Genomic DNA, 18,968 nt, shown 5'->3' with positions numbered 1-18,968 from the left:
TCCATGTAGCTTTGTGTATGCGCTTGTGTGGAAATATTGTGCCGCCTATAACCAATTTGTTGAATGCACATAGATTTGCAAGTCTCTCCCCATTCTCATTTCTCTCTCCTAGTCCATGTCGTCCAATTATATCTTCATATCTTGTGTTGTCCACTCCAACTTTAGCATTTAGATCTCCCATCAGGATGGTGAGGTCCTTTCGTGAGCACTTCTCTATAATTGATTGCAGCCTTTCATAGAACTGATCTTTATCATCGTCGTTGCTATCATTGGTGGGTGCATAACATTGGATAACGTTCATTGTGATCCCTTGCTTCTTTGTTCTGAATGATGCTTTGATTATCCTAGGTCCATGAGATTCCCATCCCACAAGTGCATTTCGTGCTTGTTTGGACAGCATTAGAGCAACTCTCTGAGTGTGTGGAGCATTTTCGCCTTCGTGACCGGAGTACAGCAGCATCTCTCCTGTACCTAGCCTTTGTTGTCCAGATTGTGTCCAATGCGTTTCGCTGATTCCGAGTACTGCCAAGTTGTATCTCCTCATCTCCATTGCTATTTGGTTGGTCTTTCCTGTCTCCCACATTGCCCGGACGTTCCATGTACCTATAAAGAGTGTTGCTCTGGTTGTTAGAAGGTGCATCGGTCTCGTGACTTCCGAAGAATTTCGGCTTTCATCATGAGACGTCATAATTATTCCTTCAACTCCCAGGGCAGAGTTTAAATGGTTTGAATTATTTTTTCTGGTTAGCGTTTTTTTAGCGAGTTAGCTTTTCTACGGGATGGTATCGCTAACCACATGCCCAACCCTCCTCCTTTACCCGGGCTTGGGACCGGTAGTAACTCTAGAAGAGCTACAGGCGGAGTTATAAATTATGTACTTAGTATTAATAACAACTTGATGGATATACACCTAATTCTGATCAAAGCACCGAGCTATGTATATGATGCAGGTGTTTTCCTATCGGCGTTATTCTTGATCAGTCGAACATCCCAAGTAGGAATATAATTAAAACAGTAGTGGAGAGTATTTCTTGATAATTTTACTATTTCTGAAGTTACATATGGAGTGGTAGTTGACTCGGTTTTGATCTAGTTATTCGTTAGTCGTATGTAATAATGTTTTGATCCGGAGGGCATATCAGACAATGGGTCTTTCATTTTTATTGCTTGACTCATTATACCTGCTTGTCCTAACCATTTGTATTAGATAATTCACAGAGGTATCGTAAGAAGTAGGTGATTTGCTTATTTTTACTAAAATTTAAAAAAAATTCCCATATCGTGAATTATAGAAACATATATAAGGTGAGAATATTGTTTTCAATTAGATTTTCATCAGGCTTTAATATACACGTATATTTATATTCACATATGAGGTTTCATACACATAATTCCCTTTATCGTCTCAAAGAGAGCATGAACAAAGATTTGAGCAGAATAGCATAAATTCATTTTATTTCCCTTGGTTCTCGTCAGCTGCTTACAACCTATGATGTTTAAAAATCATAATTTCAAAATAGGTTTAAAATACTTAAATTAAAGAGTTTAGTTGGAAGTTACTTTGAGGACACATCAGTATAGTATATCACTTTCCTTAATTTCAGGCTAATCCCAAATATTGAACGGTTATTAAAAGATCCATGTATTACACCAAACATCACGTTAATAACTCAAATGTAATTTAGTTTTTCTGTGTTCTCTGAAATCAACCGACACAATGAAAAACAACCGTAGAAACTATATTTCTCCATCATTCTGAAATTAACGTATAAATCTACTTAACCTGTCCTTGAAAGTAATGCCAGCAAAAGCATATTAAAACAGAAAAAGGATCAATTATAGACCAATGAATTTTTGACGAAAACATAAATTCAAAATTGCAGTTAAAATAAGTAACAAATAGTGTAATACAACTACTTTGTTCTATCTTTTCTAAGGTGATTTTTAAAATTATTTTTAAGGAAAGTTTTTACAAGTATTATATTGTTTCAATTGTTGTTTTCTAGCAGAAAAATGATCATTCTTGCGGTTTGCAATTAAGATTACACGGTAACGGTCATAAATTTGGACGTGGAATAAAATATTTAGGTAATAAATGTTTACTAATGAATTACTTGAACGATACATTATTCACTTCGGGAGACGATGCAAATATATTAGACGAAGCAAATAGATATGGTCTTTTAGACAGTTTAAAACGTGGAATAAATTTGAGACCCCCATTACTTAAACCAAAATGTGAACTTTTGCCGTACGAGCTACAATATCCTGTAAGTTCGGTTATTTCCTGACTTTCATTATATTTTAGTGGTATTCCGACATATTCGTAGATTGTAAATTGATTTTTTAGATCATAATGGGTTATTTAGTACCCTTCAATAAGAGTGCTCGCAAAAAGACAAGTTGCACAGGGTTCGGATCATTACGAGAAGGTTGCAAAGGATGATTTTATCATACAATAGAATATGGACTGAGCAAATATAATAGGTCAAGATCGAACGTGTAAATGGCGGCTGCTTAACGTAATATAAACGTAAATGTTACTTACACTTAAATTTTTATAACATCGTTTAATATTTCTAAATATTCAGATTCGAATCGCGCGTCATTTCGCATAAACAATCTAGCATCGACTTGTACGACTAGCCTAACACGTTCCGTTACCTCCAAGTACTTCCTTTTTAAGTGTTATTGCTAGATTCTCACAAAAAACGTTCGACTTTTAAATCATTTCTTTTTTTAAAACATCATATGTCCAGATAAGCGGTCCCAATGAGTTGATTAAGTCCTTTTTGGTATCCCTCTATCGCATTATCCGTTTTAGGAATGTCTTCCACAACGGAAATGTGGACATTCCATAGTAAAGTTTTAAAAATTGGATCACTGTGGTCTCTACGCTTTGCTATTCTCCCGGTCCAGATGTTTCCAAAATAATATGGTAATACTTTGATTTCTTTTGGATATACTTGTCGAAATGTCAATAAGGCTGAATGTTCGTAATCAGTCATGACAGTTGGTGAATTTAAAGTCAGGTGTAGTTCTTTCGACTTGTTGGAGGTGCACACATGCGAATTCACAATTTTGTCTTTCATCGGAACATAAACCATAGGAATAATCGTATTGAGTTTCATAGCATTAAATGATGTATGTCTAAGTAAACCAAGGCCCTGAGGTCTTGAATATTCTATCGGTATATCAATGAGGACATCACTCCAACGATTTCAGATTCAGCGTTGTATAAACAATTGAAGTTCGTTTTCTGCCCGATGAACTACCTTGTCAAATAAAATCCTCCCCTCTCACAATTGTCTTTAATTCCAAATTTATTTCACTGGATTATACTCCTTTATTAACATCTTCAAACCCTAATCTTTCAGATTACTGCTTATACTCTTACTACCTCTACCACTATGAGATTTGAATGGACAACTGCATCTCTGTGCTAATGTGGTATGGCAACTCGAACTGATGTACGTACGTACGAAGTTCTACGTTGTGACTGACTGCTTCCATAATCTTAATATCTGTTTCCTTATTCTTACGTGACGGTTAACAAACTGACTTGTCATATTCTTTTGACAGTTCACTTACCAGGTGTTATATAATCTGTTAAGGACTGAACCACATATTCTCAATCTACGAATTCTTGTACTTTATCCTCCTTTTAACTATTTAACTAATCACTCGATATTATTTTCATAATCACTCGTGAAATTGTAATATTAGTATATTGAAATACCATATATATATATATATATAATCCAGTAACATACACGAACCCTCTTTACTGGTAATTATCATGTGCTCACTAGTGTTTATTTCTGACGGGTAATTTTCTGAGTCCTAGTGAAAAGCCATGGCCATTGGAGTTCAACAGTGTCGGGTGTATGTCATTTTCTTTTCAAAGATAAAGGAAGACTTTTCTTCGTTCTGTTTCCTTTTTGCTAGACGTATATTTTCAGGCTGAACGCTTATAATAAATCCCTATATTATTTTACTTGTATGTTGCATGTGAAAATTCAATGTGGTTGTTTTTCCTTTTTCGCAGCTTACTATCTCACAAATACGCAATATTCCTGTAATAGTTAACGAAAAGCAAAGACAACTCAGTGATTGGGATTTATTATATCCTATACAAACAGAATTTGCTCCATCTATTCCTCCTGACAGTTGGCTAACCTGCACTGATCTGCTAATCAGCGAATCATATCTCAATGTTGTTTACACTCGATTATGTGCTCGAGTAGTTGATATTGCTCCACTGGATGTTAAAGCGTTAAAAGATTGCTTACTATTAACATGTAGTAATTGTTCCTTTTCAATTAGAGGTTCCAGTATATCTGATGATGATGAGTAAGTATCATATTTTATACCTTATTTTTTTTTAAAAACAAAAAACAATTTCTTCAACACGCTGATCAATTTGGAGTTTTCAGAGTTCCATTTTCCAAACGTCTAGCTTCAATTGACTCATGATTTCAACTGTGAAAATATTATTAAACTACCCAGATGATTGAAGTTTTCTATTTTTGATTTTTCTGGTATCAATCATTTGAGTGAGATGATTATATAACAACATAAGTTTATTCTACGTGTAAAAAACGGAAACCCCTATTACTTATTAGTTACCTTAATTTGGATTTATTTATTCCAATATCGTAACTAAATACTAAAGCGACTTATAGCAATATTTAACTATCCCATGTTCGGTGTTAAGTATTTGGAAACGAAAAACGGTAATTAGAGCTTCGTGTCTGATTATACTAATCAGCAGAGCGGATTCATGAAATGATAAAACAATGCATTTCAGAAATCGAAATTAGTTAAGTCAGAACATGGCGATTCTCCCATGCTAACCAATTAACGAAAACTGGGGTTTTATATCACTGTTCCTATAACTACTTATTCCTAAAAGTAGAAGGCATGCTTAAGCTATAAGTTTTCGATCATAGATGTCTTCGGAGCATTACTAGCATTTCGTGGGACGGCCGGTCTATCACTGTTGAAGTTAGGCATATGGTACTAGACGAAGTTGGGGAATCGGGTTGATTTTTCATCGGTTGAGATGGTTAGAACATGTTACACATTTTTTGTCACCAATTATCTCGATGGGCAATGTTATCTGATGTAGGATTTATTTTAAAGCTAGGGTGGGGCTAAAAAGGAGCTCGGCATCAGTTCACGAAGTAATCAACTGTTGATCTGAGTCATGCTGGTAGGTCCAAACTACGTGGTCGAGTCCGCGAGATTAATGCGATCAGTAGTTGGAAACTTTGGGTGGCATGGCTCAGAATCGTTTACAATAGCACGGATACATTCACTCTCTGTCTTCCTATCAAAGTTGAATTCTAGTATTCCTTCATACATACCTTTTCACTACATCTTTTTCAATCCCATTCTTAATCCCCAATCATTCCCATTGTCATTGTGTTACGTCTGGCCGATTGTGAACGCTATATTCGCTTCCCTAAGCTAGTTCCGTACCCCCGAGCTAGAACTAAACACCGACTTGAAGACCAGAGAAAAGGCACAAAGTATAAGGGGAGCACTTTACTACAGGGTTCATTTCTGTACAGAAAATGTAAGGATTTTATAGTCCTTGAGTTTTTACTGAAAGTTCTAGAATACTGTTAAACATAGTAGCAGTGTATAAATCAGCCAATCAGGATCTCCACATGTGACTTTTCCATTTTCGTTATTTTAGTAACATAACTTCACATAACTTCTAATTAATCGCTGTTTGGTTGAAATGCTCCTTGATGACCCCTGAGCTTGTTATGTCGCTTGCGAGAAAAATGCAGGGTCATCCCAACACATTGCTACTACACTATTCTGATCTCTTATGCTATTATCCTGTTTATTTCATATTTTCGTGCTGATATTATGGCAATGCATCCGTGTCAGGCTTTACATCGACTTATCTGATCTGTCTTTAAAGTACTCACTTCCTAAAATTCATCCTTGGTCATTGTAGCTGTGTACCAACTAATTCACTTTGTCTTTCAATATGTCTGGTCAGATGTTTGCTTCCGTTTTCACTCGTACGTAGATGTCCTATTTTGATTTCTGATGCCAAGATATTTATTATCCTTCTCCGTTTAAAAATCTTTTTCAGAGCACTTTGCGAGTGTGGTTCTTGGTAAGTTAACGCATCTGTATTTTTGTTTTATGCCGAAGCTTATCTATTCTCCCTTTATTCTTCCTTCATTTAGAAGATCCATCTGGTAACTTAATTTTAACTGTCACCGGTCATAATGTCATTAGCTTAATTAACAGCTTAGTTGATGATGATCTTAGACCATGTATCAATAATGATACGTGGTGGACGGGACTAATATTCGAGATGAAAGAATTGCAAAATATTGGTATATCACCAGATAAAATAGTTCTTGAACAATGTCGTCGATTATTAGGTCAGTGGATCGATGTTGCAGTTAAAATAAGTTGGTCAAAGAAATCCATTCCAGGTACTACAAACACAGAAAATGACAATGATCTCCAGTTTCATATTAATGATTGGGATTTTGTGTAGGAACTTATGTTGAAATTACTTTACATAAAATCGCATTTAAACAATGCATTTCTCTGCTATTCCATACTCTCCTTGTGCATAGTTTTGAATAAACATCCATGAAAATTTTTTGTCAATCTATTTTCTACTATAAAACTTTTTAAATTGCCATGATTATCTTGTTTACCGTTGTGGTTTGAGTTAAGGTTTTGTATTTTTAAACTCTGTACGATTAGGGGATTCTCTTAGTGCGAATGGGACCCACGCGAACTGAATGAACCAGACAACTAACACAACCCTTTAGCGACAATTCTCTGCGAAATCAAAGAGTAAATAAAGTCTTGTAGGTAAAATATGTTGGTAAGGACGATCAGAGGAAATAGTTTGAACTCACATCAGTCCACTTACATACCCACTGATCATTACAAACTATATCAGACTGATCAATCGTGATAGTGAATTTATGAACACAATAAAGTATTTTAAAACCATATGACTAATTTTATATTGAATAGGTTAGTACAAACCAGATTTCACTTGGTACCAAGTTGGTCTTGAGGTAATATTCGAAAGAGATTAGTGTTTGTTGTTAGCATTTCCAACACTCAGCGATTAAAATAAAGCACGCACCCTATATGCTAAAATCCACTCTACTATTGAGCTCTGAATGAAGCTTTAACTCAAGTGCTTCCATCCGTTTTTGCCTAACTGAAGTTCTAACACGTAGAACGCCAATTTACTTGAAACGGCGCGAGTACTTATAGTAAGTAAATATTGATTTGCGTTTCTAGTTCAATACAGTATTTAAAGTCTTTCATTAGTTGCAAAATGTTCTTGTGTCTTTAACACTAAAACGGAATAAAGTTGTTCGAACATGTGCACTTACTCACACCTGATCTTTGAAACCTCTATCCTATGCACATGCAGGTTGTGTTGTGGTGAATGTTTGAAAATACAATCCTGTCCTGTGATTGAATATAAACGTCTTAGCTTTGTTTACCAAACATTTAAATTTGATTTTGTTAAGTGTATCGTAATCATGTAGAGTAGTTACGACTAGCTGAGATCTGTTGTTCGATATTACTAACAGAGAAACTCGCGACTGTACCATAACTCTACGGTTTTGTGTTACGTTTTGTCGTGAAAGTGAAAATTGCTGTTCGGACTTAGAAGCATACCACATTAAATCATAAGCTAATCTTAGCTTGGTTGTCACTAAAAATCAGGAGACATTCCTTACATACGCCTGTAACCCCTCGTGTAAAAGTATAGGGCGCCCAACAGCATTCTCCATCGACCTGTCCTGGGCAATCCTTTTCATGTTTGCTTGTAATTAATGGCGCAATGTGTTCTTTGGCCTTCCACTTTTCCGTTTCACTTCAGGATTCCAGGTTAGCATCTACTTCGTGATACGATTTGTTGATTTGCACAACGTATGTCCTATCCAACCCTAACGTTTTTTCCTAATTTCCTCTTCAACTGAAAGCCGGTTTGCCCTGTTACAAAGTGAGCTGTTTCTGATGGCACTCGGTCAACTGACACTGAGTATATTGTGTAGACAATTGTTAAGAAATACTTGTACTATTTTGATGATGGTTGTAGTAGTTCTCCAATTTTCAGCTTCGTACAGTAGAACTGTCTTTACGTTCGCATTGACGATTGTGACTTTGATATTGGTTGACATTTGTTTTCAGTTGCATATGTTCTTCAACTGTAACAATGCTGCTATTGCTTTGCCGATCTTCACCCTCACATCACTGCATCAGATTCTTCTTGTTCATCGATGATGCTGCTGTCCGGGTACGTGAAAGTTTTCACCTCTTCCAGAGTTTCTCCATCAAGTTTAACAGGGTTGGTGTTCACCGTGTTGTACTTGAGGCTCTCGCTTTTTCCCTTGTGTGTGTTGAGGCCTACTGATGTAGAGGCTGCTGCCACACTGGTTATCTTGACCTGAATTTGTTCGTGTGTATGGGAAAGAAGTGCTAGGTGGTCTGCGAAGTCCAAATCGTCTAGCTGCATGCAAGTTGTCCATTGTATTCCGCGCTTCCCCTCAGATGTCGGTCATCATAATCCAGTCAACCGCTAGGAAAAAGGGAGTGAGAGTAAGCAGCTTTGTCTGACTCCGGTTCTCACTTGCAATGAGTCTGTCAGCTGTCCTCTATACACGACCCTGCAGTGCAGTCCGTAGCATAAGTTCCGTATGATGTTGACGGTCTTTTCAGCTACTCACACCACAGCGTCTAAAAAGGTTTCGTAAGGTTCTCCTATCTGCGCTGTCAAACACCTCATAGTCAAGAAGGTTGATGTATGGTGACTCATTCTATTCAATTGATTGTTCAACGATGGTCCGTAGTGTTACGACTCGGTCTGTACACGACCGATCCTTACGGAATCCGACCTGTTGATCTCGAAGCTGGGCGTCTACTGAATCTTTCATCCAGTTTAGTAACACTCTGTTGAAAACATTTACCTGTACCGATAATAGTGTGATGCCTTTGTAGTTTTCATATTTACTCAGATCTCCTTTCTTTCGTATCTTGATGGAGTATCATTCTTTCCAGTCTGTCAGTGACACTCGTTCTTCTTCCCAAAGCTTCCTGAATAGAATGTAGAGCGTTTTCAGTTGCTTCTATGTGTGACTTTGTCGTTTCAGCTGGTATATTGTCAGGTCCTATTGCTTTCCCACTTTTGATTTGTCTGATGGCCGGTGCAGTGCATCTTTGGGGAGGTCTGTTTACTGCTTCGATGTCCGATGGGTTTAGTGGAACTGGTCTGTTCAATAGTTCCCCAAATAGTTCTACCTATCTTCGCCTGCTGCTCTTACAAGGTTACTACCGATCCCAAGCCCGGGTGGAGGGTTGGGCACACCCTTGCTAAAGAATCGTTAGCCAGAGTAAACGAGCGTAGGGTTCTTCAGCCGTTCATATGCACACCGTATCACGAAACTGCCCTTCCCACGCGTTAACTCTTAGCCTCTAGACCATGGAGCCGGCTACCAATGATTTGCATATCCGGACTCAACCGGCGATCCTATCCCACTGATTTTGTTAGATAACTTTCCTACGTATTCGACATGCTTAGACCCCACCACTTGTTACGGGTTCTCACTAATTCACATTATTACGTGCTTAATTTCTGTTGGCTAGATAAAAGATGTGTCTAATATTTTAAAATATACATTCAGTGTACTTTTACTTCTCAAATTTTTGTGACAAAACGCGTAAAATGACTCACTCCTGCTACAATTACGAGCGTACTAGAAACTGAAATAGGAGGCGAATATCATATCTAAGTGTCCACACCTCATTACAGATAATATTAGTAAGATTCCACAGCACATATTAAACCACTACATTTTATAAACCCAAAGGACTGGGAGCCATAACTCTTTTTTACTAATCTAGCAAAAAAAAAATTTGTAACGATCACATTTATTTGCCGAGTTTACTCAATTTTAAAGGCATGAAACTTCTAAGAATGTTAACAGGCCTTCGAAATCGTTCATCACAGAGAATATATGGTAAGAGATACAGAAAATAGAAGTACAATATATTGAACCTTTCAGGAACAAAGAAAATGAGCTTTAAATGTTTTTTGTTCAATTAGTTGAGCATTGATCTGACAATCCCCATTACATGCAACTTATGGCGCGTATTAGGTATACGAGTACAACTATGACAAAATTTTGAAACACAAGAAACAATGTGTTTGGCAAACGCTTAGAGATCAGGGAAAGGCAGTTGAGGTTGCACGAGAGAAACAAGAACACATGGTTAAAGTTCATCTTCAGAATAACTCAAGCACTCCAACAATAATGCGGTACCAGATGGAAGGCAGTAGATAATTTTGAGGGATAGGAGGTTCTATCGTTTGATTTACGTGACATCTCTCATGACACATCTGAAAATAAAATTAAGAGAAATTAAATATTCTAAAAAAATTAACCAGTGTTATGTTTGTTAATACACAATACCTTGTAAATTATTATCTGCGATTGGGGTCCCTAATTAAGAAAACGGTTGCATTTTGCGACAGAAATGCTTGGTTTCGGAAAAACTTTGGCGTAAAAGGCAGAGTCATGAAGGAATAAAAGTTTAGTCAAATTAATTCTCATTGTTTTTACCGATGAAGAATCCAGTGAGAACCTAAACCAAGATTATGAGCATCATCTTTATGTGAAAATAAACTAAACGATACTGTTGGATATCCTTGTAAAAAGATTGGTTCCTACAATTCTTTGTAACTCATTTTACTAACTATATCTTTTTTGATAAATGCTCGAAATCCCTACCAAATCAGCTAGAATTTGCGAGTTTATAAATGACTACTTTGGGGACTGGATTTCGAAATTACTAATGACACTGAATACCTTTACGATAAGTTTGTTTGTAAAAGATAATCGACTGAATAGAAAATATGATTTAGAAGTCTCAGCGGTGTTTAGGTCGAAGATCAATAGAAATTAAACAAAACTGGGCTTCTGAGTGCCGATAAATATTCAGAAGTGATCAATAATAAATCTAACGAATTCTAATTGTACTTTCTCTTGAAGGAAATGGTTGTAGTGTGTTTTAGTTTATTTTCAAGCCTATTTATTCACGAATTAAGTTAACCAAATTTCTGAGTGATTATTATTTGCTTGGATTATTTCCCAAATAGATAACATCAGAGCATTTAAAAAGCCGAATCCGATAAACAATTACATTGCCTGATAAACTGAACCTAGACATAAAGTCAGAACGATATATGGGGAAATATCCTTTGACTTAGAATGGAAAATACGGCAATGTTCAAATGGTGACTAGTTAATAGTCAACCAAAAGGAACGTAATCATTATGAACAAATACGATGTCAAACTTACAACTCATTGGGGTGTTCTGAAATCGACTGTAGAGTTGATCATGATTGAACTTCAGAAATGCTTCATACTGCTCTGAAATGTAAGGGAGGATTCAATTAGCTTAGGTCTGAAACAATTACCCAATTGTTTTTTTGTTTTGACGATGTTGAACTAGCCTCTTCAAGGAGTCTGGTTCTCTTTTTACTTACGCCTGGTTGTTGTTGTAAGTACCGAAAACGAAATACACTTTTGTGGAGAACCGCTTAGGCAAATCGTTTTTAAGTAATGGAGTATTATAGTTGACTGGCAGAAGGAATAGTGTCGACATAAATTATCAAGATTTTATTTTAGTTGAACAGACTGGGCTGAACGAATATCACTATTATTATAGTATAAATCGACTGTATAAGGCGATCCGGATCCATCTGAGTGTATTTCCCGGTCTAGTTAATCAAAAGTAATCTGCATGTGGAGTTGTTGATGTTAAACCCCGAAATATGACATTCAGTTTCAAAAATAACGTTCTTGTTTGAAATGAATTCTGTATATCAACTTAACTTTCCGCGTTAATTAATTTAGACTTATTCTCGTCCACCGACTTTTAGTGAATTCTAGTTTGCATCAATCTATTCAATATAAAACTAGCCATTTGATTTTAAAACACCTCATTGTATACGTAAATTAACTATGATGATCGATCAGTATGACAACGTTTTTAATAAATAATCGGTATATAAGTGGACTGACTTGAGTGTAAACTAATTCTTCTTAGGGTCACTATCAAGAAAAGCTTCCACACAAAATTGACTTTCCGAACTTAGCATACGGACAATGACGAAGAGGATAAAAGTAGCCTTGCTTGTCATATTCAGGTCAAAGTTGTAAATAATTGGTTTGTTGTACAAATGTATCGAAAGTGTAAGTTACTACACTTCAGAAGAACGATAATGTTGCATTTAAGACTAGTAATGATACGACAATAATTCACGCCGCGGTCTGAGACTTGACAGCGTTTGATGCAACTACGCTCTAATATTTAATGATCTCTAAATAGAATACTGTTCTTTGAAAGTTATACATTCTCAACGGAATATAAACAGATTTGAACAAGCTGATAGTGTCTGTGGTTATAGAAGTGGTATAAGCAATCAGAAATATTGCACTATGTAGTGAAGAAGTAATTTCCTACCGATGTAATTCTAAACCATTCCCTAGACTATCAAGCACAGAGTCTTAGCTTAGCAGTCAGAACAAGTAAACTATTTAGCTTGATAAACTTTCTAAACGTAAAAATAACAATTTGATTCGTACAATTAAAGGAATTATAGTCATTAAGTGGGACGCACGAACATACAGACCAGTATTGTGCGTCTTATCGAAATTATGAACCACACCAAAACAATAGGATAATGTACTTCAATTGGCAGGTCACATGCAACAGGGATAGTCCACAGACACATCAGATCAGATTGACGTGGTGGACGCTTAAACGACGATTTGATTGGTTAGTTATGGACATAACTAACAAGTGGTACATTAATAAATAATATTCTTAAAGTAGTTACGACGATAACAAGAAATGTAATATTGAAGGTACCAGATGATTGAACTGGTTACATAGTGAGAAAGGCTTAGACCTAACTGTCATTAGAGTGAATGACTTACAATACTGATTTCTTCTGACCACCCATGACATCTGGTGCTGTTCCTTGTTCTCTCAATAACTCATATGTAGGCAAAATGTTTTATTTGGAAAATATCTTATTCTTCTGACGAATGGTCATTAACATCAGTTCATTGGAAAATCTGAATCGATAATCCGGTCCTATGAGCACCAGTCACACAGCTACATCTTACGACTTTCATCCGTCAACGAGCATTCTGTTTATTCATTTACTAATCTGTATACATTCTTCATTACAAATGATGAAACTCTACTTTATAACAGACGGTAAGTTTGAAGTGTTGCTGCAGTTAGCTAGACATTCAGTGCCATTGTTTAGTACTGAAGTGCCTAAATTATAAAATAATATTCGGATTCCTACATACAGTTTCTTTGTAGGAAAAAACATTGAAAACCAACTATTATTTTATCTAAATTAACAAGTCTGCTCGGACGGAAAGTTTGGAAAACAGGTTTTATATTCAAGACTAGTATACACTAACCATCATATTGTGAACTAACCTGCTAATTTACAAGATAATATACTGTCATACTCTTCGCGTAACTCTGCTTCGCGTTCTTTGATTAAGCGCTCACAAAGAGCTGTAACCTGGGGTAAGGTGAAAATCGGCATTGAATCGATAGTATGTGTAGGTTTTAAAGATGATTGTGAGGAGCCAACTGAGATATTTTCAAGTTTTTGGAAAATTGGTTCACTGGTACGCAAAGGTGACTGATCACTATCTGAGTCTTGACTATCTGACGTAGGTGACCGCAAAGCCATGGATCGAAAACTACCACTGCACGAAGCAACTGATGCAAGAAAAAATATGAAGTGAGAAACAACTTTGTTTATAAGATAGAAAGCTAGATATATAATGGCATGCCACGTACAAGTCCTATTTCATTGTTTTAGAAGTGACAAGGATTATTTAATTTATTCGATTAATAACTAAAACATTCAAAACCATCAAGTATAAAATGATTATCCTCAAAACATTACAAAAGTAAGAAGTATAAATATGTCGTAAATTTATAGGTTCTGTTTTACAATATCGGATAAAGTACAATACAATGTAGCGAGACTTTTTGGAATGGTCTTACATACATATATTTCCGTTGTTGTAACCACACTTATAAATCAACTTCTTAATGAAAGACATTTCATAAATGATTAGTAAGATTTATAACTTATCGAGATGACTTGTGCAAACGTGAAACAAATCATCAACCAGTTATCCGTAACACTTTTTAGTTGAGTATGCTTTTTAAAGTAATGGTTGGCAATCGTTTATAAAAGAATTTTTACTGCTGACCAGGGTATCATGAGACAAATGAATGCTTCAAGATTTCCGTAGAAGTATCTTGGATCGGTTGGATAAATCTTACATCACGATTTTGATATTTACTAAATTTGGAACCGGTTTTAATAAGTAACAAACAAGCCACTGACCCATTTATAGGTTATAAGAGAAAATTTTGGGACTGAAACTAAGTTATTAGGCCAAGTTCTCAACTCGTACTGACTGTGAAATATTTATATTTTGGAGTTTTGTCTTTTGAGTTGAATGGTTTGGTCGACCAGCTCAGAGAACAAAACTCCATTAAATCATCCACCTGAGTTACAGATCTTCCCCACTACCTCAAAAACATTTATATTTATTTAATCATACACATTGGTACAAGGAAGCACCAAATACATATGCGCGACACAAACTTTTGAACTTCTGTGAAGGCTGTGATACTGCCTGGGTACCAAAACATAAGCATTTGGTTTTTCTTAGGGGTCTGATTGATAAGGCAGTAGAGCAATGTTAGGAGTTGCAATCCAATAGTAACCGGTGACCAACAACTGTCTCATACGCCATTCGTTCGTGCAGGATACTGGGGACCATGTGCACCATCGGTATGTGATCAAGGTTTTTCAACTTCTCTAGGTAGATCCTCCGTATCCAACAACTCGATTAAAGCGCCGAACATCCGCTTTTCGTTCTCTCAATCTTGTTAACAGCACTGTGGAACAGCTAGTAAAAGACTAACTGGATTTGGGATAATCTGTAGTAACACACAGAATGACTGGTTCTAGTACACGTAATTATCTATTTTAATTCAAGTGCATGTGTATTATAATTATTTATGTGGCTCATATTTGTTTGGTGCCTCCTTGTACAAATGCTTAGGTGTGCATACATTAGAACAAAAAGACCTCGCTGCCAGTGATTAGATGACTACAACTTTATATATATGAATTGAACTGATTCGACAGAAAAGAGTAACAACTCACCCACGTTTTCATCCTTTGTATGACCGGCGAATGTCGCAGCTATTGCCGGGGTGGGACCTCCAAGAAACCGTGGTATCAAACGACGTCGTTGTAGACGTTTAATTTCCTCCTTGATGCGCCGTTTCAACTGAGCTGATGAGTGGAACATTATACATATCAGAAATAAAAATCAAGGCGAGAGTTAACAAGCACAAAAATTTGCTGATAGGCTAGTCACAAACAGTCTGTGAACAGTTTTCTGGAAGACAACTAGGAAGAAATCAAATAAAATGTGGCCGGCATGTATTCTTGACAAATATCATTTGAGGTTGGCGACACTGACGAGTTCTCAGTATGCCTCAATCTGAGCACGTTGTAACTGACTGACTGACTGGTGTTCGAGTAACAAATTTTTAGGTTTACGCATTTCACCAGTACATCCTTTAGTGATGAAAACTGCCGGAAAACCCCTTGACTGATGAAGTCCAATGAGCCAAGAAAAATGATTACAGTCTGACATCGGTGTCCCGAACTTGTAGAAGGGTAAAAATATACTTAACATATCCATGGTCAGAACCAGAATTTGCTTGCTTTTTCTCTACAAATCTAATTTAGGCGTTTATGAAGACAAATGGCTTGAAAATTTTAGTCAAATAAATACATGTGATTAGCATGTCTTTTTCACAGACTGATAGTGATTAAAGGCTACTCAAAAGAATTACATCTAGCCCTTAGACATAGACTAGTATTTCACTCACGAAACAGAATCAAACTCGTTAGGTACCATGGAGTCAACCCATTAGATAGGGTTGCCCTTCCAATGTTCTCCAAATGGGCTGTTAACGGTGGGTAAAATTTGGGTCAGTCTTTGGTGCCCGGAGTCCTAGTCAAGGTAAACAAGGACCTTTGTTTCTAGAGGATGAAGGAAACAAAAAGACCTATGGTAACGAAATCTGGGTTAATGAGTGAAGATAGCTTTTCATAAAGCTTACCATGATGAAACCGTACTTAAAGTCTTACTCTTAATTGGCACATCGGCTGAATTAATAAGCGCTCTGGGGTTGACACGTGAAAAGTGGTGCAAGTGCACAAAGTACATACAACACAAAAACTAGTCTCCACCGACCCAAATATTTTGTACATTAGTTCGGCTCATAACTAACACCGAACAATAGGAGGATATTCAACGGCAGAAACAAAACACCGAACATTGGCCAATCCGATTTAGATACTTAATGATGTGTGATTAGGAAGCACTGGCTTCATTTACTTAAATACACAATAAGTATAATGATGTTTGGATATTGTATAAGGTCTGATTCCCAAACATTTGAAAGATAAACAATACATTTGAACTAAAGCGAACGTACTTTGGGTTGATAACTCCTTGGGAGTGAATGGGGATTCTGACGCTGATGCTTCCGTGTTGCAGTTCCGAGTTAAAGCTTGGTATCGCCTTCTTTTGGAACAAGTGGCTTTCATGATGTCAAAGTTATGGGTTCGTTTAAGCGTAGCACATGCCATATTTCCAAGTGACAAAATAACAAGTTAACTAGAGTTCACCAATGAAACACGCAACAAACTATGCGCAGTATGCACACCGGATGTCACCCGCTCCCAAGATGGTTTGGCGCGAACTGATCGTATTCAATCTACGGGTTTACTGAAACAAATACATGATCTTCAGCAGGTTCAGTACAAGCACAAGCTGTCTGTACCAATATCTCCAGATTGTGGAAATATAAAGATATGATACTTCCTTGTATAATATATTTGCCATGCGTGTTTTGTGAAACAATAAATATTTCCACATTTGTCGTGTTCATTCCACCTGATGCATATATCTGAGGCCATACATAGTGCCTTTAGCTAGAAGTAGGTTTGTGGAGATTTTTAACTTTCTCCTTAGCCTCATTGGGGTCAACACCGTAGGAACTTACTTGGATAAGTTACAGTCTCAGATACCCTAAAATTCCGTCGTAACACCTTACGGAATATTTCATATGTAAACATTACTTAACTGCAGGAGTCAGTTCACGTATTCGTATCATAATAAACTCGAGATTTGGGGACAAGAGGAGTTAATAATTTCGTACTAAATATAACTGACTTCTATGGCCGACTTCGTGGCGGTGCAAACGGCACCTGGGGCCGTTAACCCAGGACATACAATGTTAAGATTCAAGCTAATAGCCTTCCATACCTGGAATACACATGTTCATTTTTGAAACAAAGCATGAGAACCCCTGGCTCTGACCTACAGTCATACTTTTCACCTGATCTTTAAATGAATAGCCAGGAGATTAGTCCTCGCACATGAGCGCTACGGTCAAAATTTCTGAACTCATAAGCATTATGGAGACCCATGACTTTCCTGCAAAATTTGTTTCTTCAAGCTACTATAAGAGCTATGTGGACGAATTTTTTACTGACATCGCTGTCGGATGACTTTGTAGTGACCTACTTTTATGACGATAATATGATGGAAACAATTATTATTATAACCAATTGTACAGTGATTGTTTTGCTGTACTTGTTTGCTTAACTGTACCAAAATGACTTTTCCTTCCTTTGCCTGTGACCTTGCACGAACTTGCTTACTGTGGACAGTTCCACCCGTAAACTTTGGCACATCTCGGTATTCTTTCGATAACACGAGATCGCCAACAAATATATCTTATTGCAACCACCAACATCCTTATGGTTTTTGGCCTACCGAGGGATCCACGTCGATACCTGGTACGTAATCTTCATGTGGTGGTGATCATAGTCAATCGTGACTCGACACCATCTGCAACTTTAATGTTCTCACTAAATAACAATTTCATCCCGGTCATTGATATTTTGGACTGGTTAGAAAGATTTATTTTGTTTGAAAGCTTATTTTAATGCACTCTCTAGGAGCCCAGCGCACCTATCTTTCCACTGGACTACGTTTTTAACCATCACTCAGCGGAAGTTCATGAGATAGTGACATTGTATGCTCTTGGATGAAGTGATCGTACCCTCTCATCTCTCACTGTTTCCACACATGTACTGCCCGCCGAACTTGCCTCTCACTAAAACTTTTTTGAAACTGAATACGATGCTGTGAAGGTGGACATAGAAGGGATATCCTTTTCGAGCGGAAATAACTTACTCGGAGTTGTTAAATAGTGGAATCTCCCTCAGGATAATCTTCTTCAATCCACTGAGCAACACACTCTCCTGTGTCAGTCACATGCTAAACCCTTCAGATCCCCTCAGGTTGAAGTCTAGTGCCTGAGAAACCATTGGAAAATAGGGTGTTGTTTTTAGCGGCGCCAAAGATTGGTGACTTTTCGATAGATCTTCATGTAATAGATGTACACAGATAGATAGATGGGATAGAATAAGTTATCATTCCAGATCGATGAAGTCTATGGTGAGCAACAGTAAACATTTGTATAAATCCTTAAAGAAATATGTACGTAACACAGTAAATATTGGGTCGGGATAACCTCACGGTACACATGTCTCATAATGATATTACTATGCTTCTGATTGGTAAATTCCAAACCAATTACCGCCAATCCGCTTTATCTCCGTTCAATGACAGTTCTATCCTCTTCAGTCGTGATATAAACATCATGGCGTTTGAAACTCACAAAGTCGAAGAGAGTCCAAGATGCTCGAAACTAAATAAATTTCCTGCACTTGGTTGAATTCGAC

The 18,968-nt window shown here is 36.9% G+C and overlaps 2 protein-coding genes across 4 annotated transcripts in view; one reads left to right on the top strand and one right to left on the bottom strand.

Annotated features, from left to right (window-relative positions):
• The window catches only part of Smp_076050 (hypothetical protein), a gene marked incomplete at both ends in the record, with an annotated part of 16,574 nt that extends 10,431 nt beyond the window's left edge, over positions 1 to 6,143 (top strand). The window contains 3 exons of the mRNA XM_018790152.1: positions 2,010 to 2,270; positions 4,049 to 4,353; positions 6,116 to 6,143. Coding sequence (XP_018655524.1) covers positions 2,010 to 2,270; positions 4,049 to 4,353; positions 6,116 to 6,143 — 594 coding nt within the window. The remainder of the gene's footprint in view (positions 1 to 2,009; positions 2,271 to 4,048; positions 4,354 to 6,115) is intronic.
• Positions 6,144 to 9,445: 3,302 nt separating this feature from the next.
• Smp_076040.1 (hypothetical protein) lies at positions 9,446 to 16,934 on the bottom strand (the record flags this gene model as incomplete). 3 transcript variants are annotated; one of them, XM_018790150.1, is made up of 5 exons in its annotated part: positions 9,446 to 10,411; positions 11,374 to 11,440; positions 13,538 to 13,828; positions 15,300 to 15,431; positions 16,649 to 16,934. In XM_018790150.1, the coding sequence occupies 4 exons, from the start codon at positions 16,800 to 16,802 to the stop codon at positions 11,436 to 11,438; spliced, it is 582 nt and encodes a 193-aa protein (XP_018655521.1). The 3 variants fall into 3 exon arrangements, with proteins under 3 accessions (XP_018655521.1, XP_018655523.1, XP_018655522.1); XM_018790149.1 differs by having other exon boundaries at positions 10,401 to 10,411; positions 11,374 to 11,445; positions 16,649 to 16,802; XM_018790151.1 differs by lacking the exon at positions 16,649 to 16,934 and having other exon boundaries at positions 11,374 to 11,445; positions 15,300 to 15,508.
• Between the last annotated feature and the right edge of the window lie 2,034 nt (positions 16,935 to 18,968).

This window comes from Schistosoma mansoni, chromosome W, assembly GCF_000237925.1.
Source record: "Schistosoma mansoni strain Puerto Rico chromosome W, complete genome".
In the NCBI taxonomy this organism is placed as follows: Eukaryota; Metazoa; Platyhelminthes; class Trematoda; order Strigeidida; family Schistosomatidae; genus Schistosoma; species Schistosoma mansoni.
This window is presented reverse-complemented; position numbering and strand designations above follow the sequence as displayed.